Source organism: Athalia rosae, chromosome 2, assembly GCF_917208135.1.
Source record: "Athalia rosae chromosome 2, iyAthRosa1.1, whole genome shotgun sequence".
NCBI classification, from domain to species: domain Eukaryota; kingdom Metazoa; phylum Arthropoda; class Insecta; order Hymenoptera; family Athaliidae; genus Athalia; species Athalia rosae.
The window spans coordinates 27,975,412-27,999,929 of record NC_064027.1 but is presented as its reverse complement, the minus strand read 5'-3'; the positions used below and the strand labels follow the sequence as shown (position 1 = coordinate 27,999,929).

Here is a 24,518-nt window from a genome sequence, read left to right as displayed (position 1 = left end):
GTAGGTGAAATTTTCTTAACGAGAGCACGAATAAAATGAAGAGTAAAATCGATTAATTTATTATTTGCAAATACGTGGACATAATTAAATACAGAATTCAATTGCTTTCCTTCTTTTTTCAAATATTATTATTATTTTGTATTCCTAGTCTTACAACTTTGATGCACCAGTCATCAGGCTGAAAACACTGAAACTGAATGAATTCTCTATCGTTAATAGATGTCAAGCGATTTAATATTTCACCTTTAATAACATAGCAGAGAGTGAATTTTTCGAAGCTCCTGAACACTTAGATTAAGCGATAGATTCTCCGATGGACCATTATATGGAATATTTATTTTTGCGGCCATGAAATGTTCTCGTTCTTTCATTGCTGCTGCCATTTCCAGACTTGGGAATATGGCAAAGTCTGCTTCCGCTCTCCCACCTAATCTTCGTTTCACTGCTTCCTCACGTATTTCACTCTACGGATGAAAGTTGGGATTTTTTTTTCGTTCAAGTTATAATCAAATAAAGTTCGTAGAAAAACATTATGACCCAAAACGAAAAACTTACCGCAAGCTGCTCGGTTCGATCTTCGAGTTGTTTAACCATCTGTTGATGATGAAATAATTGATAAGCTGGATTCGCCTTCTCAAGAATGGTTCCTTCCCGATTTATTTCTCGTTTTCGACTCAAATCAGGTACGACAGGGAATAACATGGCGTGTTGTACTTCCTAACGAAAATAAAAATGAAGACATCAATAGCGTGCGTCAACGCTCTCAACGTGCCCAAAAATTATGGCCGTAACTTACCTTTAGAAGGGCATTCCTCTTTGCCTGTAATTCTTCTAACCTGGAGTCAACTATTTTCTGATTTGCTATAACTGACAAAGGCTGAAGAGCGTTCAATTTCTGCTGAAGCGAATCTGCTAATAATTTAGTCTTGTGTTTGTGTTCAGTTTTCAATGCTTCTCTCAATGCATTTATTTCTTGTATCAGGAATTTATTCTCCAACGGTGTGCTTATCGGTGTATTTGCGGCTGTCGTATTACCCGTTACACCTTCAAGACCTCCGGGAGTAGGCACGGTGCTTGGTTTTTTACCATAAGACTTCAATTTTTCCTTGAGCTGACCTCTTTCATTCTCTAAACTATCGATATCCGTTTGTAAGTGATCCATGGTTTCCTCGAATTCTTTTTCCTGTTGATCAAGAAATGGATAATCAATTATCCCGTGCATTATTCATAAAAATTATCACTGATAATTGAACAAACCTTTCTTTTAAGCTGGTTCTGAGCTTCTTCTAATTTTCTCTTAACTTTTTCGATGTTCAATTCATTCTCATGTTGCTGAGTAGCCAAACGTTTTTCAGCTAATTCTTTTCTTAACATCATTTCTGATAGCTCTTCCTGTTTCTCCCTCAATACAAGTCGAGCCTCTCTGAGATCTCCTTCTCTAGCCTCCAGCTTCCTGCTCACACGAAAAAAATACAATACAATTCAGTAATAGTTATATAACAAACAAGTAAATGCGTATGACCGCCGAAAGTACCTGCTGAGTATTTTTGTCTCTTCCGATTCCTTCTTAGCGACCTGGGCACGCTGAAGAATCGGAGTTATTGCATCACCGCCTTCTGCGCCCTGTTGTTGTTGAGGAGTTTGGCTAGCCATAGCCAATTCATTCTCGCATTCAGCCATCCTTTGGGCCAAATTTGCTGCCATTTGTTGAATAATCGTTAAGCTGGCTTTCAGAGTAGCGACAGGGCCCAAATCCTCTGTATCGTAAATTCTCTCACTCGAGATAGCTGCCATATCCTTCAACTTTTCTGCTGTTAATCCACAATCCAAATCTAGGGAACAAATTAGACATGAAATGAAAAGTTAAAATTCAAATGGAGAATAATTTGCAACTAACTCACCTCCGCTGGTAACAATAGCTTGCAGAGCATTTTTCAATAAATCCTGTAAAGTTTTCATAACCCTGACAGAATGCTGAACGCAAGTAGACAACTGCTCAGGCCAGTCTTTGTCTAATCCCAGATTCAAAGTTGAAACAACTGCAGTAATTTGATCACGTGGTACTCGTCTTCTAGCTGCCTTTAGATGCTGTTGAATAACTTCGCAAACTGTCTCCGCATGTTGGCAAAGTAGACCTATGTCGCCACCTTCTCCGTCGATGAGGGCTTTTATTGCAGAAGCATCTGTTGCGATAGCATCGCAAGCACTGGCCAAAGTTCTTGTACCATCGGTAACGAGTCTGGCTTGATTAGCCATAAGATCATCGCCGAACAGAATAGAAAACATGGTAGTAAAGTATCCACAGCATTTTTCTATCGCATCCATGGGCAAATTTTCATCCAATTGATCACGCTTAGCTAGTTCTATTAGTGAATCTAGAGACTTTTCTTGAGCTGCCATTTCTGGATATGCAACACCAACTTTCAGCAATATTTCCGGACTACACATGTTCAAAGCGGAGTCAAAACTTCCGAGTGCACCTTGCAAGGCATACATATGGGAACAGAGACGAGATCTGAAACTATACTGTGCCACTGAGTGTCCCTTTACTATCGATGCTCTGAAAAAATAGGAAAGAATGGTCAGATATTTTTCTCAGTAAATATTTAGTAATAGCGTACCTGTCAATTTTATCAATCGCTTGATACTTATCGCGCACTTGAGAAATCAAGATTTCGGTCTTTCGGGTCATTCTTGGTATGAGGAGTAGAGTTAGGATCGCGTCATGGTCACCACCTCGTGCCAAAAATTGAGGCGGCATAAAAGCGAGTAAATAGCGAACATGTGATCTGGCTTCCTCAGCATCCAATCGGCGTAGTTCAAGGTCTACAGCCTTGGTCTGTGCTCTAGTTTCTGCAAAAGTCTTCTGGAAGTCTAGTATCTCTGCAAGTTGTTGTTCCGCTCCTACGATCGAATATCGATGTTATAAAAACGACCATTTGTTTTTTCGAGGGAAGTATCCGAAAGTTTTTTACCCCGTGTGCCCGATTTGGTAGACTCATTTGTCTGTAATCGTTGCTGTAATTGCAAACACTGTTCCTGTAGCTGCTGCGTAAGGTCACGGAACTTGGCAATTGTGAGTTCACGATCTGCCAGAGTTTCCAGTGCGGCGTCTCGGTGACGTTGAGCGTCACGAGTTGCGCCAACAGCGAGATCTAATTCCTCCCGTAATTCTAATTCCAGTTCCTTAGAGGATTCGGCCAACTGGTCTGACATATCCTTTTACAAAAATAAACAGTTCGTTGATCAAGACTTACGGCAACGTCCCGTTTTACTCAAAAGTAAGACAACGATACATTGAAAATGGATGAAAATTTTCAGAAATCAGCCCTACTTCTTCAACTGACTTCGCGTAAATGAGTAATTAGGTAACCGATTCCAATCTACGGAAGTGTTACTCAATGTTTAGAACACTGCTGACCAAAGTATGACGTTATTGATCCATTTGGAAATACTTGGCACTGAGCCAACGTTCTGGTAAGAGCATATGTTGGAATAGCTTTGATACGTCCACAACGTAATATCGATAATCTAGTAAACCAGGAAACAAAATTCAGCTTTTTAATACCTGCAATGCTTCTAAGTCAGCCACAGCCTCTTCCAGTTCAGCGACTTTTTCTTCCAATGCCATTTTGCGTTCGCCAAGTACCTCGACCATTTCCTCAGCACCGAGTGCGGCATCAACCTGTTGAATAAAGTCGTTAAGAATCGAAAGTAACAGATTGCACTTAATTTCCTCATTTCAAAATGTTCGGATTAATTGATCACCTGTTCTTGTAGATCGGCAATTTGATGTTCCATTTCCTCAACCCGTGCAGAAAGTTTTTCCTTGGTACGTCCCAATTCAAGAATTTCCGACTTCTTCTGATCAAGATCTTTTTGGAGTTTTTGAAACTCATGTTTTTCATGAGCTGAAAGATCTCGCATCCTCACCAGTGTTTCTCTCAGACGACCATTCTGTTGTTCCAATTGTTTCATCTCATAGGCAGAAGGTCCAGACCCAATTGTAGTACCTCCAGTCTATAATGAAAACAACCAATGTGAATAGGATTGAACAAAGAAGTAGTCAAAAGCAAGTTGAGGTGGGTTGGAAACAGGAGATACTGATCCCGGATATTATTGTTTCAAAGTCACACATTTACAAGACAAATCATCTACCTTATCTGACATCTCGGCGCGCAGTATTTCCAAATCTAAAGTAAGCTCTTCGAGCTTTTCTTTAGCTTGATCCAATTCTATTTGAAGCGTCTCAGCCTTCTCCTCTGCCATTTCTTTATCCAATGTAGCCATTTCGACAGTTTCTACAAGATCAGCCATTTCTTCTTGATGTTGATCTCTTGCAGTCTGAGCATCACGAGTTTCTTGCCGAGCCCATTGAAGCTGTCGTTGCAGACTGGCCTGTAATGAAAAGTTAATGTTTCAGAATGATAAAGATCGAGGATCAATATTTCTGCATACCTGGCTTTCCATGACTTTTGTCTTGAACTCAATCAGTTGATCCAACTGGATTTTCGTCTTCTCATAATCTTTCATTTTTTCCTTTTCCTGCAACCTTTTCATACGTAGGGTTTCTAATTTCTCGTTCAGATCACGAACCTGAGACGTAAATCGTTTTTATATCAACCTTGAGGATAAAAATATACGTCTGAATACTTATAAATTAATGAAAATCAGCACACCTGAGCTTTCAGATTATCATTTTCTTGCATCATTTGCATGTGCGAGAGCTTTTCTTCTATAGAACTTCCAGTTGCCATTACCGACTGACTTGCAAGTGCTTGTCCAGGCACAAATTGTGGTTTCAACGTCTCCACAAAACCAGTCTGTATCACAAAAATAAAATCAAAACAGAATGTATTACACGTGAACAGGGGTTGCATCTTTTCTTTCAGATTGATTAGTTTTTTTTTCCTTTCTTATTGATGCCACCAACGAACGGTCGTCTTTAAAACAGTTATTAAATCACAAATAAAGTAGCAAGAGAAAAGAGCTCAGCTGCCGTGATTAATCATTGAAAGAATGATTGGACAACGCTGCTTTTGTTGTAACGAGTGCAATAAAATATTTTATTATTCAGGAAAATCAGATATCAATTTTCTCTGCGATGTCAAAACTATAATTTTCATTTCTCTGATAATAAGATTTGATTATCTCGACGAAATAATTTCTGTAGCATTTTTTTACAGCTGGCACACATTTTCGTGTTCAGCTAGGAGGACCTATACACCGTGTTATGTATTTTTGACGTAAGAAAATTTTCGTTGTTTCATGGGCTGCACTAATTAAGGAAAAAAAACATACCCCCACAGCATTTATCTATATTGAAAATGTGTATTACATAGTGTTGTTGTGTACACCCAGTAGAAAATTAGTTTTTTGTTAAATAGTAATTAATATTAAGTTAACGACAGACACCAAGAACAGTTTCAGCTACATCTAATCAATTCTCTATATTGGTTTTCTAATGAAATCTAAGCTAATTGAATTAGTCAATGTTTAACTTAGCCGTTCAAAAGGTTGTTTCTAAATTCAGAAATCCAGCTACGTATGCTGTTTTTCAGGTCCTATAGACTTGTTATTTCCTTTTCAGTTTTAAAGAATTGTAGAAGGTAGTTCAAATGCAAACAACAAACTCGTTCTAATCAACTTGAAACTATTTTTCCATAGAAAAAAAATACTTAAACTGTAGTGCAGTAAAAGTACTATGATCGATTTGCTACGTGAAGTAGTTTTTTTTTTTTTTCTCCTCTTGAACAAATTCATCGTTTTCACTCAAAGGACCTGCCGATTATTGTTGAAAAAAATCATTTCTAAGCATCACAAAACTCAATGAAAAAAAGCGAATGACTGATATGACAATGAAAAATATAGAGGATGGAAAGAATCGGTGAATAATTGTTAATTAAAAGTGAGACAGAATGTAATATGTTACCAATTATAATTGTTTTCTGATTATGTATTTTTTTCCAATGATATGATGTTATGAAAGATCATGATTAACAAACAGCTATCACAAGAAGCACGAGACCAGAGGTAATTAAAAAAACTGATATATTAGAATTATTGAATAATATTAATTACATTATTCTGATCATCTGGGGCCTTTGACTTTTTGCCCGGAGGCGAGCTCGTGCTAGAGGACTTCTGAAACACGTACGTGCATTCCCATATGAATTCCCATATTAAATACCTTGATTAAACCTAGCATTGACATTCCATCACTAAAACTGCGGGAAAATAATGATTCGTTTATTACATCCATCACCGATTTATATCAGTTAATTTTTCGATCCCCCATGATAATAATTGTGCAAACACGTATCGCACGTTACAAAAGACAAAAAAATAAATTTTACAGTACAACTATCGGAGAATGATCTTTTGTTCCATTAAGCTGAAATCTTTTTTTTTCAAACAACGGCTCATCTCATGGGTTGTACTGAGAATATATCAAACAAAAAAAATACAACCAAGGACTGAATCTTATGTATAACAAACCTACGACACAAAAGATATTTTTGTACTTTCTAATATCTACCTCTATGAAGGATGCACGCTTTGTTGACGACGGAGCTGGTATGTGGGATTCTCCGACCTCTTTACGTTCGTGTTGGGATCCTGTGAGACTTTCGGTGCTAGGAGCACTCAACTGGGTCTTGCTTCCTCCGAGGGATAGACGGGAACTACATAAATCGATAATAGAAAAATTTTATATTCAATATTAGCTTTTTGTATCAGATGCAATAGTAGTCATATATTAACACATTGGTAATTAAGTATCTCCACCAGTTGGTCCACTGTAAACAGGTATTATATTACAAAAAATACAGGTGCTGACATAATAAAGTACAAAATAGCGGTGCATCAACTAACAATAAATTGAATCAATTTTCACAAAAGCATGCTTACAGATATAAAATGGGCAATAATTTGTCGATATATAAGGAGAAAAACCAAAGTTTTAGCTGCTGAGCTTAGCCTATTTAATAGAGGAACAGAATTTTAAGCACATTTATATACAAATAATTTACTCAATTAGTCACCACGATTGTTTGGGATTTTTATATTATTCTTACCCTGTCAGCTTGTCCGGTCGCTGGCGTGTCGTTTGTGCCGGAGATGTTTTTCTCCTAACGCTTTTAATAAGCAGCATTTCAAATATCACCATTTTAATAAAGCATTATATATCATGTATATTTTTAAAAAAGGATCAAGTATCTTACAGTGTCCTCAAATGTTTGAGTGAATATGTAAAGGGTTTGTAAAATATTACACTACACAAAGTTATGGTGATTAAGGGTCAAAATGGGTCTTAGTTGCATAATAAATTCTATCCTCAAAGTGTGATAATATGGTCAAGATGCTATTTAAAGAACTGCTGCATAACTCAGAGACCAAAAGACAGTGTTATAATTCAAGGAATGTGTAGTGCAGTGTCTGAATTATGAATATTGGAACTTACGCAGTGGGTTCATTCCGTCGACGCATGCTGATGCTAGCATGAAAAATTTATTCAAAACTTATGCCTTAGTTGACTAGAATCTTGCATTTTTGTAACAATCAATAATTTCTATTCTAGTTTTGTCATTTAGAAAAACTAGTTGATGCTCTAGTTTTGACTTTTCAATAAATTAAGAATTCTGGACATCCAGCCACACTTTGTTACAACTAACGCTTTTTGCCAGTGGATTAGATGTTATCAGGATGGGCAATGTATGTAAAATTTATCTATATTCTATCAGTATTCATTGCTGAACATATTTACCTATTCAAACGACTTCTGGCTCTAGCTGCTCCACTGTCATCGGGGGTAGTTGGCGCACTGCCTGCTGAAGATGGACTAATCAGCTCTGTTCGATTACCAGAATCATCGAGCAATATGAGCTGTGTTTGCCGGACAAACATGCCATGATTTTCTTTACACTGAAATAATGTGATGTAAATAAAAATGAGTGGTAACTATACTTGATGAAAATACAGGCAGCAATCAAGTATCAAAAGTGAGGTAAGTACAGATATTTACTTGAAAGTACTGCTGTCCTTTAACAGTGCCGTTATTTTTTCCTTTTGGTTCATCGAGAATGACACCGATCCATTTCCCAGTAGCAAACGACGGATGACCAATGTAGGCAATTAAACCCTGACAATCTTTGCCAGATACCTCAACGCGCTGACCAATTTTGTACGACATTTTAAAGAATGTTACAATGATCTAACGCCGTTTATTGGAAATAAATAGTAAGGCAGTGGCCGCATATGATACAACCACTCTTCTTTAGGAAATCAACTAAATCCAATAAATACGGATAATTAAAGATAAGAGAGATCGAAAACTGTATCTAATAAATAATGATAAATAATCAGACTCGCTGGATCTATCCTAATTTATAGGAATTAATCAATTCAGAATGTCAGTTACGAGTCAACTTCAAGAATGTGACAACTGACAGTTCCCTGCTCCAATTTGGTAGCCATGTTGAACATTGATCACATGATAAATGCGCGCGACTCAAGACACTATATTTAAAATCAAAACCACGTACGGCCGAAATCTGGCATATTCTATAGGTAAATCGGTCAAATCTTTCAACCTGTTTGTTCAACAATTCAACTAAAACATATTTTTTTAAGAGAATCGTTAAGACAGATTAAAAATATATAGCCTTTATTCTTCAAACTTGAACAAAAAGTATAAAACATTGAACAATGCAATTTTGACATACGTTAAGTTCCTCCTTGGTACATTTGTGCCGTACCTGTTCCATAGGTTCGATCCCATGACACATACGTAGCTAAGTCATCTGGTGAGACGCTAGAACGAACATAACTGAGTGCATTTTTGAAATCCTCTGCGGTGACCCCTCTAACGTCGCCCTCTTGTATATTTTGTAAATCAGCAAATGATATACTTCTGATCGGTCCCATGCTGGCTTCTTTGCAAAGATTTGTCATATCAGCCCCAGAATATCCTTCGGAAAGTCTTGCGATTTCGGAAATGTCTTGAGATGATAAATTATGACGCTCACAGCGCAAAAGATTTTCTATTATCTGACATCGAGCCTCAAATTCTGGCAGAGGAACGTACAAACGTTTCACTAATCTCCTACGTGCAGCCTCGTCTAGTTCTTGAGGCCTGTTTGTTGCACCAACTACTAAAATTCGATCTTCTTCAGCAGTCGCTGCTCCATCTAACTGTACCAAAAACTCAGTCTTAATTCTTCTTGAACTTTCATGTTCGGTTTCAGATCTCTGACTCAGCAACGAATCTATTTCATCTATAAAAACGACGGCTGGTTGATGGACACGTGCAACAGCGAATAACGCTCGTACCATTTTTTCTCCTTCCCCAATCCACTTAGATGTTAAAGAGCTCGCAGATATAGAAAAAAAGGTAGATTTGCTCTGTGAAGCTATGCATTTTCCAATCAATGTTTTTCCAGTACCTGGAGGACCAAATAACAAAATACCTTTTGGGGGTCGCCGCAACCCTGTGAAAATGTCTGGTCTTAATAAAGGAAATACGACGATTTCTTTTATGGTTGTTTTAGCGAACTCCAGCCCTGCTATGTCATCCCAAGAAACCGGTGCTCCAGAGTCCATGATCTCATTTTTAATTAATTCAATCATTTTTGGATCTATGTTTTTCAATCTCTCATCTTCGCAACCATTCACCTCTTCTTCTTGTTCATCGTTTCGTTTGATCGGACAGACAAATTGACTATTGATTGGTGGCTTACCCCCCAACGTACGTTTCTGAGGTGCACCTTTATTTCTTTTTAACTGCTGTGCATGGAGCTCCTCCTTAGCAGTTTTGAACATTTGAGGAGTATTTTTCTTGAAATATGGTTCGTCAGTTTCTTCCTGACTGGAATTGCTAGATGTTTCATATTTCGAAAACACCGGCCGAATATTTCGTCGGTAAGCTGGCTCATTATTTTTACTGCCTATGCCCCTGTTTGTACCTGAATGACTATTGAGTACTCTGAGATTCAGCTTGCTTGTGGTTGGAGCGGATGAATTTGGTAGATTTTGAGGAACTCTTCCATGTAACCCAACTGGATTTGTAGAGACATAATGTTGGTTTTCGCCTTTGTTAGAGTTCATTTGATTTTGAGTGTTGCCGAAGATACTACTCGCAGTTGGTTTTGCAATAGGATTTCCTGAAGGGATTGTTTGCTTGGTTGCTGTGTTCTGGGTAAATGGTTTTTGAAGCAATATTTTACGGCTTTTTGACTCTCCTTCGCTTTTCCAAACATCAACAATGTTTTTTACATGTTGATCATTAAACTCTTTGCCTTTACAATCCAGCAAATTGTCTTTTTGACACTGCACAGGCTTGACAAATTGCAGAGCTATATTTGGATCTTTTAGAGAAGATTTCCAATCAATAGTACCCTTATATCCATTAGGTTTCAGGGCTTCAATGTGTGATGAATAATTGTTCACCCCTGCTTTGTCGTCAATCAGCTGATGGTAGCTTTCCAGGCCATTTTTCAACAAGTAGTTAGCCATGTGCTCATTGTTGCTATAAAATAAAGGAGTAATAAATAGATATAAAGAATTATTCAACGGATAACTTATTGAAATTAATCATAACTTACGACTTCTTAGAACTGATGTACTTGGTGGCAAGACATCTCCTCTCTATTTGTACACTTTCCAAGGGATCGTTGGAGGTATTAGAAAACTTCAACGAACGAAGCCAAAGCACCAATAAAGGGTCATCTTTCGTCTGAGAATTCTGAGGTTGTATGGAACTACTACTTCTTTCAGGCACAAACATTTCGGATCAATTATACAACGATCAGATGAACAACCTTTGACAGGTCAACATACCGGCAAGGGTGGCAAAAAGCGCGCAACAAGTGGCGGGAATTCGGTGGTGCGATCTAACATTATTGACGCTTATTAACCGCACGGTTACCGTCCAACCCTTGTTACTAGCGTACCCTAGTAACGACTTTCAAAAACATTTTCCACGTTCTTTTTTTTATATCCAGAGCGCGGCGGTGCGCGTTAAATATGAAATGTTACGCGCTCAGACGCACCCGTTCAAACATGAATATTCCTTCTTGATTGCCTCCGTGAATGAGCGGTCTGATGAATAAAACATCTTTGATATTTCCTAATAATGTCCCCTTAATTCGTATCGGTTACCAACTCACGGTTTGATAAAATGATAAAGAAACAAATACATTCAGCGAAAGAGTATGCCAAAGCGAGAGATATCAATGCTCGCACTATACAGCTAAAACGTACAAATTTTCTTTAAAATTGAAAAATGTGGATGTACCATGTAAAATATTGCAGTAAAATTATACAGCATGAAAAAACGACAATTCAGATCACTGCTAAAGATTCTATATCCAGCAATTAATCACTGATAAAGAAGAATATCTTTTTCAAACGATTTCGATTCAAACTGATCAAATTAAGCGACTTGCAAGCCACCGCTGCAGAGAGGTCATCACGATTGGTATATACTTATAGAGGAGCGCAGGAAGAAATAAATTAATGAGAAATTAAAATAAATAAATAAACAAATGGAAACTGAAAATAAAAATATCCATATGGTTGAGTTAGGTCGCGCGGTCGCGGTTAATTTCAGCCGGTGCAAAAATTCAATTACGTGTGTTTCTTTGTTTTGGAGGGGTTGTGCGGGGGTTGGATAGAGGGAGGTTTTCAGGGGAGAGAAGACCCTCAATTTCCGATGAGCTTACCTCCGGAGAAACCCTCTAAACGTCAAACGTCGATACGCCCGGGAGCCGCCATGTTGAGACTGTTGGTACGCCGCACTGTATATACAATATAACATATAGCATGGCATACAATACTCAATTTTCAACGCCTACAATTTAAACTTTGTTACTAGCGATATTTAACCAAAACCAATTTCAATTTTAGCTACTATTTAACAGGCATATTTATACTGTTACACGAATTTGTTCATTCATTTTTTTTCTGGATCTGCGTGCGGTAAAACTTCTGCAATGTATAGAACGCGCACACGGTTCAGCATGATAAATTTAAAAATAATATACGTACTCTCGAAGCCTTGTGCAACACTAAAATCGAAAATAAAAATAAAGAAGATTGAGTCAAAAAAGAACAGAACTGGAATTTCGAGCGTTATTATGATATATACTGTGAAAATGCGAGAAGGGGTTGAGATAATTATCTATGTATGTTGAGTAGAGTACAGGGAAGGAAGAAACGCATCTGCCTTTGAGAGCCAGCTAAGTAAATACAAGCAAGATTAACTTCTCGTCCGTTAAATTATAGTGAATATATAAGAAGAGAGGAGAGTAGGCATGCAGTAGTTTGTAACAGTTTTTCAAGGCTTAAAAGTCCCCTTTTGTCTAAATACCCGATTGAATTACGCCCAGCGCGTGCCACCCGGCTCTGATCTCTCGTGGTCGGCTGCAATAAGCCTACTCGCAACGCGCTTAATATTATACTCTTGCGGTCGTCGAAAAGAGAATTATAATCATCATCGTCGTCATCGTCAAATCAGATTTTATATCTGTCAGCTACTTGATTATCTATATATCCCCGTTTTACAAGGGTCAGGAACTCCTAAAATCTATAGGTATCCATGTATCACAGACTCACAGTGGTTCACCGCAAGGCTCTCGCTCTTCCGAAAATTTCAGAGCTTATAATTAATTATCTATAGAGAAAATAAATAGCAAACTTTTCCCAAAAGAGCTAATGAAATTTTGAAGAAAAAAAAAAAAAACATAGACACTCTCGAGAACTTTCAAAAGGCGCGTTAATTGGGGAATTTGTATCTATGTGAAAAGAATTTTTATTACCACCTATATTATAGAATTGTTCCTGAAAAAGTAAACTATGTCAAGGAAATTAAACGTGTAAAAAGCTGTCAAGCGCTCAACTCGTTCGCTTAACACTGTCCTCTTTTTCTCCGGTAAGTGGTACACGCGAAAAATATAGAGAAAAAAAAAATTAAGAGACAGAATAAGCACTCGTCAAAGGGTACGAGACATCAGTTATACAATATAATGAGAAAAGAATTCGATAGATGATGAAAAAAAAACTCATTCATTAGTTAAATCACATCCAATCGAGCGCGTGGCTTCATAGTCATCCCGCATATGTAACCTGAGTAGGTGTACCATGGATACGAATTATATTATGTTTGATAAGAAAAAGAAAAAATTTATTGCATTCCTGTTTTGGAAGAAATGATAATTTTATCGGTTATCTCAGTTATTGGGGGAGGTATTCAAGTACATAACATGTATATGTATATACAATATATTTTAGAATGTAGACAGTCGCTGATCCCATTCCAAATGCCAAAAACGACGAGTGAAAAAAACGTCGCAGATTATTCGTCGGTGCGAAACTGCAGCTTAAGGAGTCTGGAAAAGTAATTAAAAATGGCGTACACAATACGATAGAGAACATACACGTATGTATATGGAGGACGGTGCACTCCATGAAGAGGTGGTTTTATATTTGGCTACAGCTATTGATGTGGTATGTATAAAACATCTCCATTTACTAGTTTTACTATGTGATAGAATATTCTACATGGACTATATGACATAAAAGCAGATCGAAGATCACATCAGATCGGATCAGATCGGATGCTGTATGCCATGGTGCAAGAGCACCACTATATACTGGACACAGTTCAGCACGTGCACAGATTATCTGCGTGTGCCAATCACTTAACGTATGTATTACATAAATAAAAATAGGTAGACGTGTGTAATACACATAACTTCATGTACTACCAGTTACGTACATATCCAGTGGTAGGAGATAACAGCCTCCCTTACCGCATAATATCTTGTGTACTTAATACGAACAATAAAAGAGCTGTCATCTACTTCCCCCAGCTAATCATTCAGGAAGAAAATTGAATGCTGTTATATTTATATGTATATTCAGTTGTTGTACACATGTATTTACAACTATATGGTATAAGTGTATCGAGGCTTAATGAGAGCCAGAGGGGCGTAACCCACAAAAAATGGAGGCGTGTTTTTGGAAGGTGAAAGAAAAATTATCGAAAAAAAAACATAGCGATTAGTTTACCATAGTTTTGATCGAAATTCATTCGGGAATTCGGTATTTCTTCAGACAATTTCTACTCCCCCGTCATAAGTTGCCAGAATAAGATTTATGATGCTCCTTGGATAATAATGAATATCCAGAAATTAATTTCTTCATTTTTTAAGTATACGATCTTTATGTGGTAATATCCTTAATTCATTCGCGGAAACGCCCTTCTGGTTCTCGGCCCTCAGTGTATACGTACACTTACCTGCTTCACAGTCCAAAGAAGATTTTGCGGCACGATTCGCGTGTAACATAAATCCACATCCACACCGCTTCGTGGTATTTACAATTTATCTTACACATGTACATAAAAGCACATTATACGTATGTATACAAATCGTTTTGGTTTGTTTGCTGGTGTACATGAGTGTACACATGTATTATGGTACATAACATAATGCATTCATTGCCCAATTCAATTGATTGAAATGGGATGAGAATGCAGCAGCGCGCGAGTCGGGGCGATTCAAAGTTACAGGGAGGGTCGTTTTTCGTTACGTGTGTTTCACTTTGATTTCAGGTGCAGGACAAACACAGGTGGGAAATTTGCGGGGATACGATCGAACGAATGCATCGCATTGTATTCGTCTGTTGAAAATCGATCAACCGCCTTCGCAACCACTTAATGTACGTGCATATCAAACACAATTTACATAACGCACATAAATATACACCTAACGTATACATACATGTACATTTGCCAACATCGGTATGTAAGAAGAAATTCGTTTCTCTACTTTTATATTCGTAGAAGAATAACATAGGTATACATGCGTGATAATTATACCTACTGAAACTTGAGATAATTGGAAAGGAATTTCATTTTTGGTTCTCCTATTTTATGTCCATTAATATCTTTTTTTTAGTGTTTTATATATCAACTCGATGTATTGGTTTGCGAAATTAAATTTCATTTTCTTTTCTTCTTTTTCTATTTTTATTCCTATGAAACCGGCGCGACGATTTGAATCAAATTTGATCTCCGAATTCCAAATATATAACGGAATTATTATCGTATCGACTAATAACAGTACAATTGAGCGAGAAAAAATTTCTCGACTTGTAAGATTATTCTATTTACATATACCATTTCGTGTTAAAGGTAGACGGAAAATGGAGCCAATGAAAGATCTTAAAAAAAGTCGAAGGCCTGGAAATTGAAGCTTTTCAACCCCTACGCGCGCCAAATATGGTACACATTTCGGACCATTGATATTATTCTTCTAAATTCGAATGTCGTATCAGATTAAAAATTGAAATCGTTCGATTGATTCTAACGGTAAACGTATGCGTATTATACAATAATTTTGATATTCCATGTGTGCCGCGTGTACAGCTGAATAACATGTCACGTATGATGTACATATGCTTGTATGTATTTTATTTATATATTGGTGTTCCACGTGAATACCGAAGGTCCATTGGGTTGGAAGTTGTAAGACAATACCTCGAGGCTCGGGAGGGACGTGGGCGGTATCGGATCCGAATTAAGAATTTGATCCTCATTCATTCCACATATATATACGTATCCTACACGAGCAACGGCAACAGCAAAAGCAACAGCAGCCATCAGTTAGAACCAGTTGACCAGCGTGTCTTATATCTGTAAAAATAGAAGGTGGAGGTGGCGCTGGACGGTGTGGCTGACTTCCTCTTCCTGTTCGCATCGGAACTACAGTCAGGTGTCAGAAAACAGGCGCTGAGCTCCGGTCCCAAAACCGAACCCCGAACGAGCCTGAGCTCTCCTCTGTCAGCTCACGCTACATAATACCTACTCAACCAGCTCTTCCGATAGGCCATACACAGGTGTGTGTATATTGGCAAAACGGAAACTGAAATTATCATGCTACACAAATTTTTTATTAACAAAATTGATCAGCTTTCATTCAGAGAGGGTTTGTGAAACAGGGGGATGTCTTTTCAAAAATCTTGGTACCACATGATATCTAAGGACAGGACAGAGATACTTCCTCTCGAATTGTCGAGGAGAGATAATTTTTAGATATATCCAAACTTTCTTCTATCTTCCAACGTGTGTTGGCAGATATTTGAAATTGTAAAATTCGAAATGGCACATCCGATACAGTAGGGGTGTAGTTCGAAACGAAAATTATCCGCATGAAATTCTTAATGGAATGTAGAGTATGTAGAATTTTGTATAAATTCATTAATTATACATCACTTTTTGAGTACCAATGAAAATACTTTGCCAAATGAATTTTTATTACCGGTTCGTATCCGCTGTACACCCTTAAAGTATAGTAATCAATATTCTTGTAAATTTATGAATGATTCGGGCAGAATTCTAAAAATTTCATCAAACTCCGTTTGAATATCGGTATATTCAAATATCCAATAAAAATGATCATCATGCCCGCTGTTAATAATAAAACACACAGGGTCAAAATTTTCGAAATTTCCCAAGTCCTTCGAGGCTTTTTATTTCAACGGTTGCAGCATGACATGTTCTGTATCAAATTACAATGAGATCCGTTATAAGGAGAAATACCGATCGCATGTAAGGATCTGGAGTACAGCTAAAACAACCGACTTTATGAGGAAGAAAAAAAAATTAAAGTAGGTATCACAGATAGAAAATAAAATTGGATTTGGATTATCAATCGAAGATCCGACGTACTTTTACATACGTAAATGCGAAATTGACGAAAGGCTGATCTAATTTTAAAATTGAAAAAAAGGTGCTGTAAGATTGAGAGAAAAAAAAATACGAAAAAGTTGAAAAAAGGGTTCTCCGATCCCTTTCTCGAGTAGTCAAGTGAAGCAAATGTATTCGTCCCCTTGTAAAATAGATCCTATGTGTAAAAGTTTTATATTATAAGGGAAGGCATTACAATCGAGTGATCATCTTTTTTACCTTGACTATAAGAGGTATATATATCAGGGATGCGGACCACCTAGGTGGTGTCTAAAGTATAAAGTAAACAATATCCGATCTTGCATGGATCGGTGAGTGAGCGGTTCGATCGCCGATCGCTGAATGACCGATTAGTATCTCGTGTCATCGTGCAACACTTTTACGCACACGCAGGTACACACATACAGACGAAATGGAACAAAAAAAATGGAGAGAAAAAATTAAAAAATAGATGAGAAAAAACTCGAAGGAGTCAAGGGAAAGGGGAACGGGGAATGGGGGTGAAAAGGGAGGAGAAAGAAGAAAAAAGGAAGAGAAAAATCGGAGGAGGGAGGAGGACACCAGGGAAAGAGAACTAATGACACGTGTGTATGTCCAACGAGCAAACGAGGAACGTACGAAGGAAGAAAGGAGATAGTAACACATGAGACGGGGATTGGTAGTGGGGTAGTTCTGTCAGTATAATACAGGGGTGGGGGTTGTTAGTTAGCGAAGACGCACTGTCAGTCTATCATGCCAGCATGACAGTAGCACCTAGTTCTGCCCACAAGATGCAGATCAGTCCCGATTGTCATCCTCGATATTTCTGAGTAAATTCTCCTCGCGAATTTCGTTTGAAAATACAGAAATATATTCAACGTGCACGTGCAGATCTCCCCCGACCTTGGAGAAACGGTCTTGTGGTTAAGGGTGCGATTCAAACTGCGTCAACCGTCGCTTGAATTTTACAACTCCAAATGTCGACGAGAAAAAAGCGCCATTTATTAAACTCAATTCAGTTCGACAGCTGCTGTTGACCTGGCCTAGGAAAGTGACTTTTTAAAATTACTATCCTTATCATCTTCGTAGTACAAGTTTTTCATTTTTTAAGTGCGAAAGTTTTGAGTGTTGGTCGCTTTCATGATATACCGTAACGCGAATCTGCGTCGACTGTAAATACAACGCTCTAAAAATTGGTGCCTTGAACGAGGAATATTTGCCGGAGGTTTTTTCTTTTTTTTTTTTCTCCTAAATTGTTGAGATAACATCCCACCAAGTGTTCAAAATTCCTCGAAAATGAAAGTTCCAGTTTTCTACATAAGTGAATCGAAGGTGCTCTTGAAATGAAATATTCGCGCCAATGGATGTAACGTTATAAAAAAATTAGCCGTAATTTAAATTTTATTCAATTCAAAAGTCCTTCCCGAAACATCTGTACTTTCTATCAAATATAAATGAATTCTCAAGAAACTTAATGTACGTAAAAATAGAGAACAACTATGCACATAATTTGGAGCAATCATAATAAACAATAGGAAAACGGATGAAAATAATTAATCAGTGAGTGTAACGATGAAGAGTTGTGTCCGTTAAAAGTGTGGTCGTTGACTTTTTTTTCTACTTGTACAGGGTGATTAATTTTCTTCAGTGTTTGTCACATATTTGCTAAAGCGTGGAGGAGAAAAATCGCGATGCAGAGTGTGTGAATGAATATGGTTTACATTTAGGTTTATATGAGTGTAATTTGTATAGTAAATATAGCTAAAAATTTGGAGATGCAGCACATGGTTCAAAATCCATGAATGAAAATATATCTGGGAGGTTTCCAGAAGCCCTGAGAAGAGGAGACCGCGGGCGGGTCTCCAAAGCCATAAAGGTACGTATACTATACTCCCATCTACACTCACGTGTACCAGAAACTCTACTTCTTATGCTATTCACGCACACGTGATTTTCATTCATTCGTTCATTCATAAACATTCTCATGCATAGCCGTTTTATACCAAGAAAATTTCTTGATTTTTGAATTCTCATGCCTCCTTCGGGACCAAAAGTAGATACCTCTGAGAAACGGTCGATCTGCTTGATCGTATTGAAAACAAGAACGTTGTTCGATTCATCTTCAGGCTTTTCCGCTTGACACTTTTTTCCCAAAAATAATTTCCAATCTTTCGAAGACAACCGTAAAAAGAGCATCACGATTTTCAAGCTGGTCTATATTGGTCTTCATACTCGCGCGCGAAGTGATCAACAAAAAATCACATCATCGATTTAGAAATTAATTGCATATTTTAATTCGAAAAAGTATGCGGCGAGTTTCGAGGACGTTTCAGAATTAATCTTCAGTAGTTTAGGAGAAAAATAAGAAAGGAAAATGAGAAATCCTCGGAAAACATATTGTCGTTAAATTATATACCTATGTATATGTGCAAATGAAATTGATTCGAGAGGTGAAACTTATGGCGAAATATATATCTGGTTGTCAGGGCAACCAACGGAAGGCCGGTCCATATCTGTACAGAGGAGGGAGAAGAAAAGGAGGAGGAGGAGACGGCGAAGGAGAGGAAAGAAGAAGAGGAAGTAGAGGAGGGGTGGAAAAAGGGGTGCGGATATACGTTTTCAAGGGAGGCTGCTGGAACCCGAAAATCTGCAGAGATGGAGTTTCTGCAGAACCATCATTCGGCAAACACCTCCGAGTCGCCATATACACTCGGTACAGGTGAGATACAGGAGAAATATCATACGGGAATAACTTTTAACCAAATTTCCAACTCGAGAATCTTTTCAAAAGAAAGTGTACCAGTTAAATTCAGCTGAAATATACGCGTAAAACGGTCGCTACTGTGAAGTAGATGCGATGTTCTTTAACATGCTACCAAGTTCAACATAAATAATTCTGTAACGTAATTTCAAGACCATTTTCCGTTCGTTGAGAAAAGAAAAAGCAGACATAATAAGTGAAATTCTAAATAAATTTATTACCTCCAACAAACAAAAATCAGGGTCAGTCGGAAGCATCGAGGCGACGATTCCTTCGAGTCTTTGCAGCGGAGCTCTAGGAGTTTTATCGAACGAAGACACGTTAGGAGAAAATCAGAACGATGAGACGTTAGGCGCGCTGCAGGGAACGCTGCAGGACCTTCAAAATTCACCCGAAGACATCGGACAGGGTGGACATAATCAACAATTGCATAATTCGGGGCAAAATCAGGTGGTCAGCGAGTTCGGAGCTAGCTTTTGGGTCGACGACATGGCAGGATTTCCACTTCCGTCTCTCGACCTCGATCCTTTACCACCGGGACTTTTCAGTCCATGTTCCGCTACCTACAAGTAAGTTGTCTATCGGTTTTTGTATTTTTGCTCAGATTTTAATAACGGGTGCAGAGATAATTATCCGCGGAATAATCTCTCGGAGCAATTCTCGCGTGAACTTCTGAATGTGAACCAGGACGCTGGACAGACACACTTGAATGAACAAAAATAATATTATATTTCAACACCTCTGCGATCGACACGGATTCCCGGATATTTGCCGATGATCGGGAGGGGGATATAAATCTTCTAATCTTTGGCGAATATTTTTGAAAAAGTTCCATTCAAGTCCTGATTATACCTTAAAAAAAATATATATTTTCATTGATCGGGGTGTCAGAATTTACCGTTTCAAATCCAGTGAAGAGTTTGAAGTTACAGACGATAATGATACTCAATTTTTAATCCTCCATTTTCATTTTTTTATCGTTGTGATATAGTTGGGGTTGTCCAAGAGGGGATTGCGTTCCGAGATCTGGTACCGGAAATGGAGAGGGTGTAGCCGACGTCTTGTTATCCTTAAAGCACGCTGTTGTTCATCCCGGAAGTCCAACCGGTGGTTACTATGCCGGAGCTCCTCCGCATCATTATTCTCAAGACTATGCACAGAATTTAGGACCTCCGGTACCCCCGAGTCATTACGGATCGGGTCCAGCGATGTCCGTTAATGTCTCCATGAACATGACCATGAACATGAACATGCACCCAGGGTAAGAGAATCGCTCGTTAAAATTATTATTCTCCAACGTTCATATCCGAAAATAGTGACGGGATAATTCTAGAACTGAATATCAGGAATCAGTTTGTCCGACACAAAGTAGAGAGCGAATTTTTAATTTTTTATCCTGGCATTGATAATCGATTGAACCCGGGGTGTTTCGCAGAGATGAAAAAAATATTCGAAGAAAATATAGCGTTTGGAGAACCTTATACCGTGCAAAAATGGCGGGTGTTATGTACGTACATATAATACGAGTTGTAACATCGCATAACATCGCGGGTTAGCGTATCATTATTATTATGCTATGTACCATATACCCGACTCAGCCCTTGGCCTCTTGGCGTTTGCGTACAGGTATGACCAGAACTACCCCTCGGCATGGGGTGTTGAGCCCCTGCTAAGTCCCGCCCCTCAATATAACCCAGTGGAAGTTCAGGCGAGGGTGAATCAGCAGCAGCCTCCTCTGATTGGTAACCACCCTCATCACCCTCGAATCCCAACCTCCGAACACGCCCTTTGTATCGGGGGTGGCGTCACAACCGACGATAATGGAAGACCAAATCTCTGCAGAATATGCGGAAAAACTTACGCTAGACCAAGCACTTTGAAAACGCACCTCAGAACCCATTCCGGCGAGAAACCGTTCAGGTAATTCTTTTCGTTTTCATTAATCTGCACGCAATTTTTGAATTATTTCACACGATTTATACGAGATTGCCGCATTGCAAGAACTGATGCTGCTCTGTCATATATTCAAAATTAAGAACAATCAACGATCAATTATCGAAGAATCATATCGTAGAATTGAATAAAAGTAGCATTGCACCCCAATCGCATTGATCCTTCAGATTTTTCAAAGGCTATCGCCTTTTATTTCTTTCGATTTCGGGTTCAAAATCTTATCCATCTTTTGGTTGTATTCTTGCATATGTTGAGCCTACAGGAATCCGAATTTGCTAACTAAATTGATACATCTAACGAAAGTATCGCGTTGTCGCTAATTTTCTTCTCGACAAAGAAATGGATGGATTTAGAATTCTCACTTTCTCGCATTCCGAAATTCGGCTGGATATCAATTATATTTAGAATAGGATTTGTCGTACCTGCCGTATTTTCGTGCCTTCGAAAATGGTTAACGATCGCCGAAGAAAGTTTTAACCGCATTCAGCAATTTGAAAATAATTTTGATTTTTCTTCTGCTCTTTTCTTTCCCAAGGTGTCACGCCTGCTCAAAAGCATTTAGTCAAGCTGCAAATTTAACGGCTCACGCAAGAACACATTCCGGTGAGAAGCCGTTTAGATGTCCGGTATGCGACAGAAGATTTTCACAGAGTAGTTCGGTAACAACCCATATGAGAACGCACTCAGGAGAACGACCGTACAGGTGAGAATATTAATGAAATTAATCAACTAATCAGTGATTCGAGAAAAAGAAGCAAGTTTCGCTTACTTGGAAATAGTATATGACAATTGCAATTGAAAACTGAAAGATATACTATGATAAAAGAAGAAAATCATTCCTATATTATTAATTTCAGATGTCGATTTTGCAAGAAAGCATTTTCCGACAGTTCAACCTTAACAAAACACTTGAGAATTCATTCAGGAGAAAAGCCTTACCAATGTAAATTATGCCTATTAAGGTTCAGTCAAAGTGGTAATCTGAATAGGCATATGAGGGTGCATGGAGGATCCTTAACGTGACACAATTCCCCATCACCTGCACCCCTACCGCAACAACAACAACAACAGCAACAGCAACAACCACCACCGGCTGCAGCGTTATCTGACAAAAATTGGTTGCAGTGTTGTCGATTACCTGTGATTCGAGTCGGCGACAACGTCCTCACAACGAAAACAATATTTTAAATTAATATTATACATATGAATATATACAAGAAAAACAGAAGGAAAAAAATGGACAAAATGAGTTTCTCTCTCTCTCTCTTGCTCGCTCTATCTGTGTCTCTCTGTATCTCTCTGTCGCCCACAGTTAAAATATTTAAAAAGAATTTTTGAATATTATAAAATTAATTTAACGATTCAAATCAAATTAATATTCACGTGCTTTAAAAGTTTTTTCTTTTCTTTTTTTTTTTATCAATTGGTAATTGATTTAGACAGGAAGTTCTCATCTTTTTATCACAGAAAATGTTGAATATGCATCACAGAACGAAAACCGATTATCACCTGATTCTTTTCGTTTATGTTTGAATCAAGGAATCATCGATGTTTTTTTCGATGAACGAAAGAAAATTCATTCTGAGAAATATTTGAGCACAGAAATCATAGTCTAACATAAAAGTTTCCAAAAATAATAATTGAACGAAAAAATTCTCTTCTAAAAATGCATTGAATTAAATTGTCAAATTAAATTCAATACTGGTAAAACAAAAAAAAAGGAGCCTTTTAAAAAGTGTTCGAATATACTAGTCTAAAATCTCAAAATAAATTATAAGAATATATTTGTCAGTAATACGTATGTCGATAATGACAAATAACTTACAAAAAATATTAAAATAAAATAAAATCAAAAAAAAAAAATAAAACTAACAAATAATAATAACTAACGAATATAACTGTAACCTAATTAATGCCATGTGTTATCAATGATGGAAAATGAAGAAATGAAAAAAATAAAATAGGAAATAAAGGCTAAAAAAAACGTAAGGTCGGGAGAGGTGAGCAGGATTTTCGTAGGCCTGCAGTATTCACCACAGCACCGTTGATTATTGTACAAATATTGTATTTATTATTATTATTATTATTATTATTATTATTATTATTATTAATTATAATTAATATCAATGTTGCTGTTTTCATTATGTTCATTTTTCTCATCTCAAATTCATTTTTCTTTCAGCTACTCTTTTTTCTCTTTCCCTTCCTTTTCAATTCGCATTTTTTAGTCATTATTTAATATACTATATTATATAATATATTATTTATGTAATATAGTATACGCATATTCAAATTTTTTCCGCCTAGTAATTCTTTGATGCAAAATGAAGAATATCTTAGTTTTATTTTGCTCGTCAAGAGGAAACAGAAAGAAAGAAAAAAAATCTTCATGCAACCAAAAATAACGTCTATATTATAACATTATCATACGTGAAACAAACTTGAGGCCAAAGATCAAATGTTGCACCTTGAGAATAATTAGAAGTGCATAAGTTGAGCTTCGATGGTGTTAAATCTTGTATGTAATACGATTTTCTTTGTTTCTCGTCAACTATGATTTTTGTCTCCTTTTACAAGAAAAAATAAAATAATATAAAATGAAATGAATAACAATAATAATAATAATAAGACAAACTCCGTTGTCACATTGTCTCATCGTTTATTTTCATTGATTTTAAACCGAGGGAAAAAAAACAGAAACGAAAACAAGAACAAAAAAGAAAGAAAGTCAAAATTTTATGATGTTTCCCACGTTAAGTGTATGGATTTGTGCAGCGGTCTGTGTAAATTACTGGGCCCTGTCGTCAAAGATTTCCTAAATAATCATGTGATTCGAAGACTAACTCGTCACGCACAGACTGTACACGTCGTGTTTGGTTTTATTTTATTTATTCGAATTTAATTATTTTCTTTTTATCCATTCAATTCGTTATAAACTCTCCTTACGTGTGTATGATGTGTGATTTTTCTTCATTGTGTTTCCCTTTTTTTTATATTGTGTGATGCTTCATAGTTTTATTATTATTATTTATCATTTTATATTTCTCTTTTTTGCATATATATATATTTTATACCATG

The 24,518-nt window shown here is 37.3% G+C and overlaps 3 protein-coding genes and 1 long non-coding RNA gene across 8 annotated transcripts; 2 read left to right on the top strand and 2 right to left on the bottom strand.

Moving 5' to 3' along the window:
• Positions 1-36: 36 nt before the first annotated feature.
• LOC105685803 (dynactin subunit 1) lies at positions 37-8,365 on the bottom strand. Of its 4 annotated transcripts, XM_012400227.3 has the most exons (19): positions 8,024-8,365; positions 7,766-7,923; positions 7,463-7,495; positions 7,077-7,136; positions 6,539-6,683; positions 6,082-6,144; positions 4,680-4,823; positions 4,459-4,596; positions 4,159-4,398; positions 3,769-4,020; positions 3,569-3,685; positions 2,976-3,219; positions 2,622-2,904; positions 1,902-2,560; positions 1,535-1,832; positions 1,258-1,453; positions 797-1,183; positions 556-717; positions 37-464 (listed from the first exon to the last, which is right to left on the bottom strand). In XM_012400227.3, exons 1-19 carry the CDS (start codon positions 8,189-8,191, stop codon positions 246-248), a joined length of 3,966 nt encoding a protein of 1,321 aa, XP_012255650.2. In that variant the 5' UTR covers positions 8,192-8,365; the 3' UTR covers positions 37-245. The 4 variants fall into 4 exon arrangements, with proteins under 4 accessions (XP_012255650.2, XP_012255652.2, XP_012255651.2 ...); XM_012400229.3 differs by lacking the exon at positions 6,082-6,144; XM_012400228.3 differs by lacking the exon at positions 7,463-7,495.
• Positions 8,366-8,565: 200 nt separating this feature from the next.
• LOC105685729 (fidgetin-like protein 1) lies at positions 8,566-11,827 on the bottom strand. Of its 2 annotated transcripts, XM_048651116.1 has the most exons (3): positions 11,721-11,827; positions 10,602-10,766; positions 8,566-10,525 (listed from the first exon to the last, which is right to left on the bottom strand). In XM_048651116.1, the coding sequence occupies exons 1-3, from the start codon at positions 11,825-11,827 to the stop codon at positions 8,725-8,727; spliced, it is 2,073 nt and encodes a 690-aa protein (XP_048507073.1). In that variant the 3' UTR covers positions 8,566-8,724. The 2 variants fall into 2 exon arrangements, with proteins under 2 accessions (XP_048507073.1, XP_012255509.2); XM_012400086.3 differs by lacking the exon at positions 11,721-11,827 and having other exon boundaries at positions 10,602-11,695.
• A 774-nt stretch (positions 11,828-12,601) lies between these two features.
• On the top strand, positions 12,602-16,282 carry LOC125500033. The gene is made up of 3 exons (XR_007277211.1): positions 12,602-13,503; positions 13,582-13,702; positions 14,612-16,282. It is a non-coding gene; the product is annotated as an uncharacterized LOC125500033 (long non-coding RNA).
• A 1,180-nt stretch (positions 16,283-17,462) lies between these two features.
• LOC105685730 (protein glass-like) lies at positions 17,463-22,652 on the top strand. The gene is made up of 7 exons (XM_048650131.1): positions 17,463-18,602; positions 19,213-19,445; positions 19,729-20,056; positions 20,479-20,748; positions 21,114-21,407; positions 21,976-22,143; positions 22,298-22,652. The coding sequence occupies exons 2-7, from the start codon at positions 19,382-19,384 to the stop codon at positions 22,461-22,463; spliced, it is 1,290 nt and encodes a 429-aa protein (XP_048506088.1). The 5' UTR covers positions 17,463-18,602; positions 19,213-19,381; the 3' UTR covers positions 22,464-22,652.
• Positions 22,653-24,518: the final 1,866 nt, after the last annotated feature.

Excerpts from the sequence above, each read along its gene's own strand:
- LOC105685803 (XM_012400227.3), bottom strand. The coding sequence starts at position 8,191 with ATGTCGTACAAAATTGGTCAGCGCGTTGAGGTATCTGGCAAAGATTGT. Across the intron at positions 6,684-7,076 it reads CGACCGGACAAGCTGACAGG|TTCCCGTCTATCCCTCGGAG; the intron begins GTAAGAATAATA and ends CGATTTATGTAG. Across the intron at positions 4,021-4,158 it reads GCGCCGAGATGTCAGATAAG|ACTGGAGGTACTACAATTGG; the intron begins GTAGATGATTTG and ends TTTTCATTATAG.
- LOC105685730 (XM_048650131.1), top strand. The coding sequence starts at position 19,382 with ATGGAGTTTCTGCAGAACCATCATTCGGCAAACACCTCCGAGTCGCCA. Across the intron at positions 19,446-19,728 it reads GCCATATACACTCGGTACAG|GGTCAGTCGGAAGCATCGAG; the intron begins GTGAGATACAGG and ends AACAAAAATCAG. Across the intron at positions 20,057-20,478 it reads CCATGTTCCGCTACCTACAA|TTGGGGTTGTCCAAGAGGGG; the intron begins GTAAGTTGTCTA and ends GTTGTGATATAG.
- LOC105685729 (XM_048651116.1), bottom strand. The coding sequence starts at position 11,827 with ATGCCATGCTATATGTTATATTGTATATACAGTGCGGCGTACCAACAG. Across the intron at positions 10,767-11,720 it reads TTTAGAGGGTTTCTCCGGAG|AAGTAGTAGTTCCATACAAC; the intron begins GTAAGCTCATCG and ends TGTGCCTGAAAG. Across the intron at positions 10,526-10,601 it reads TACATCAGTTCTAAGAAGTC|CAACAATGAGCACATGGCTA; the intron begins GTAAGTTATGAT and ends TTTATTTTATAG.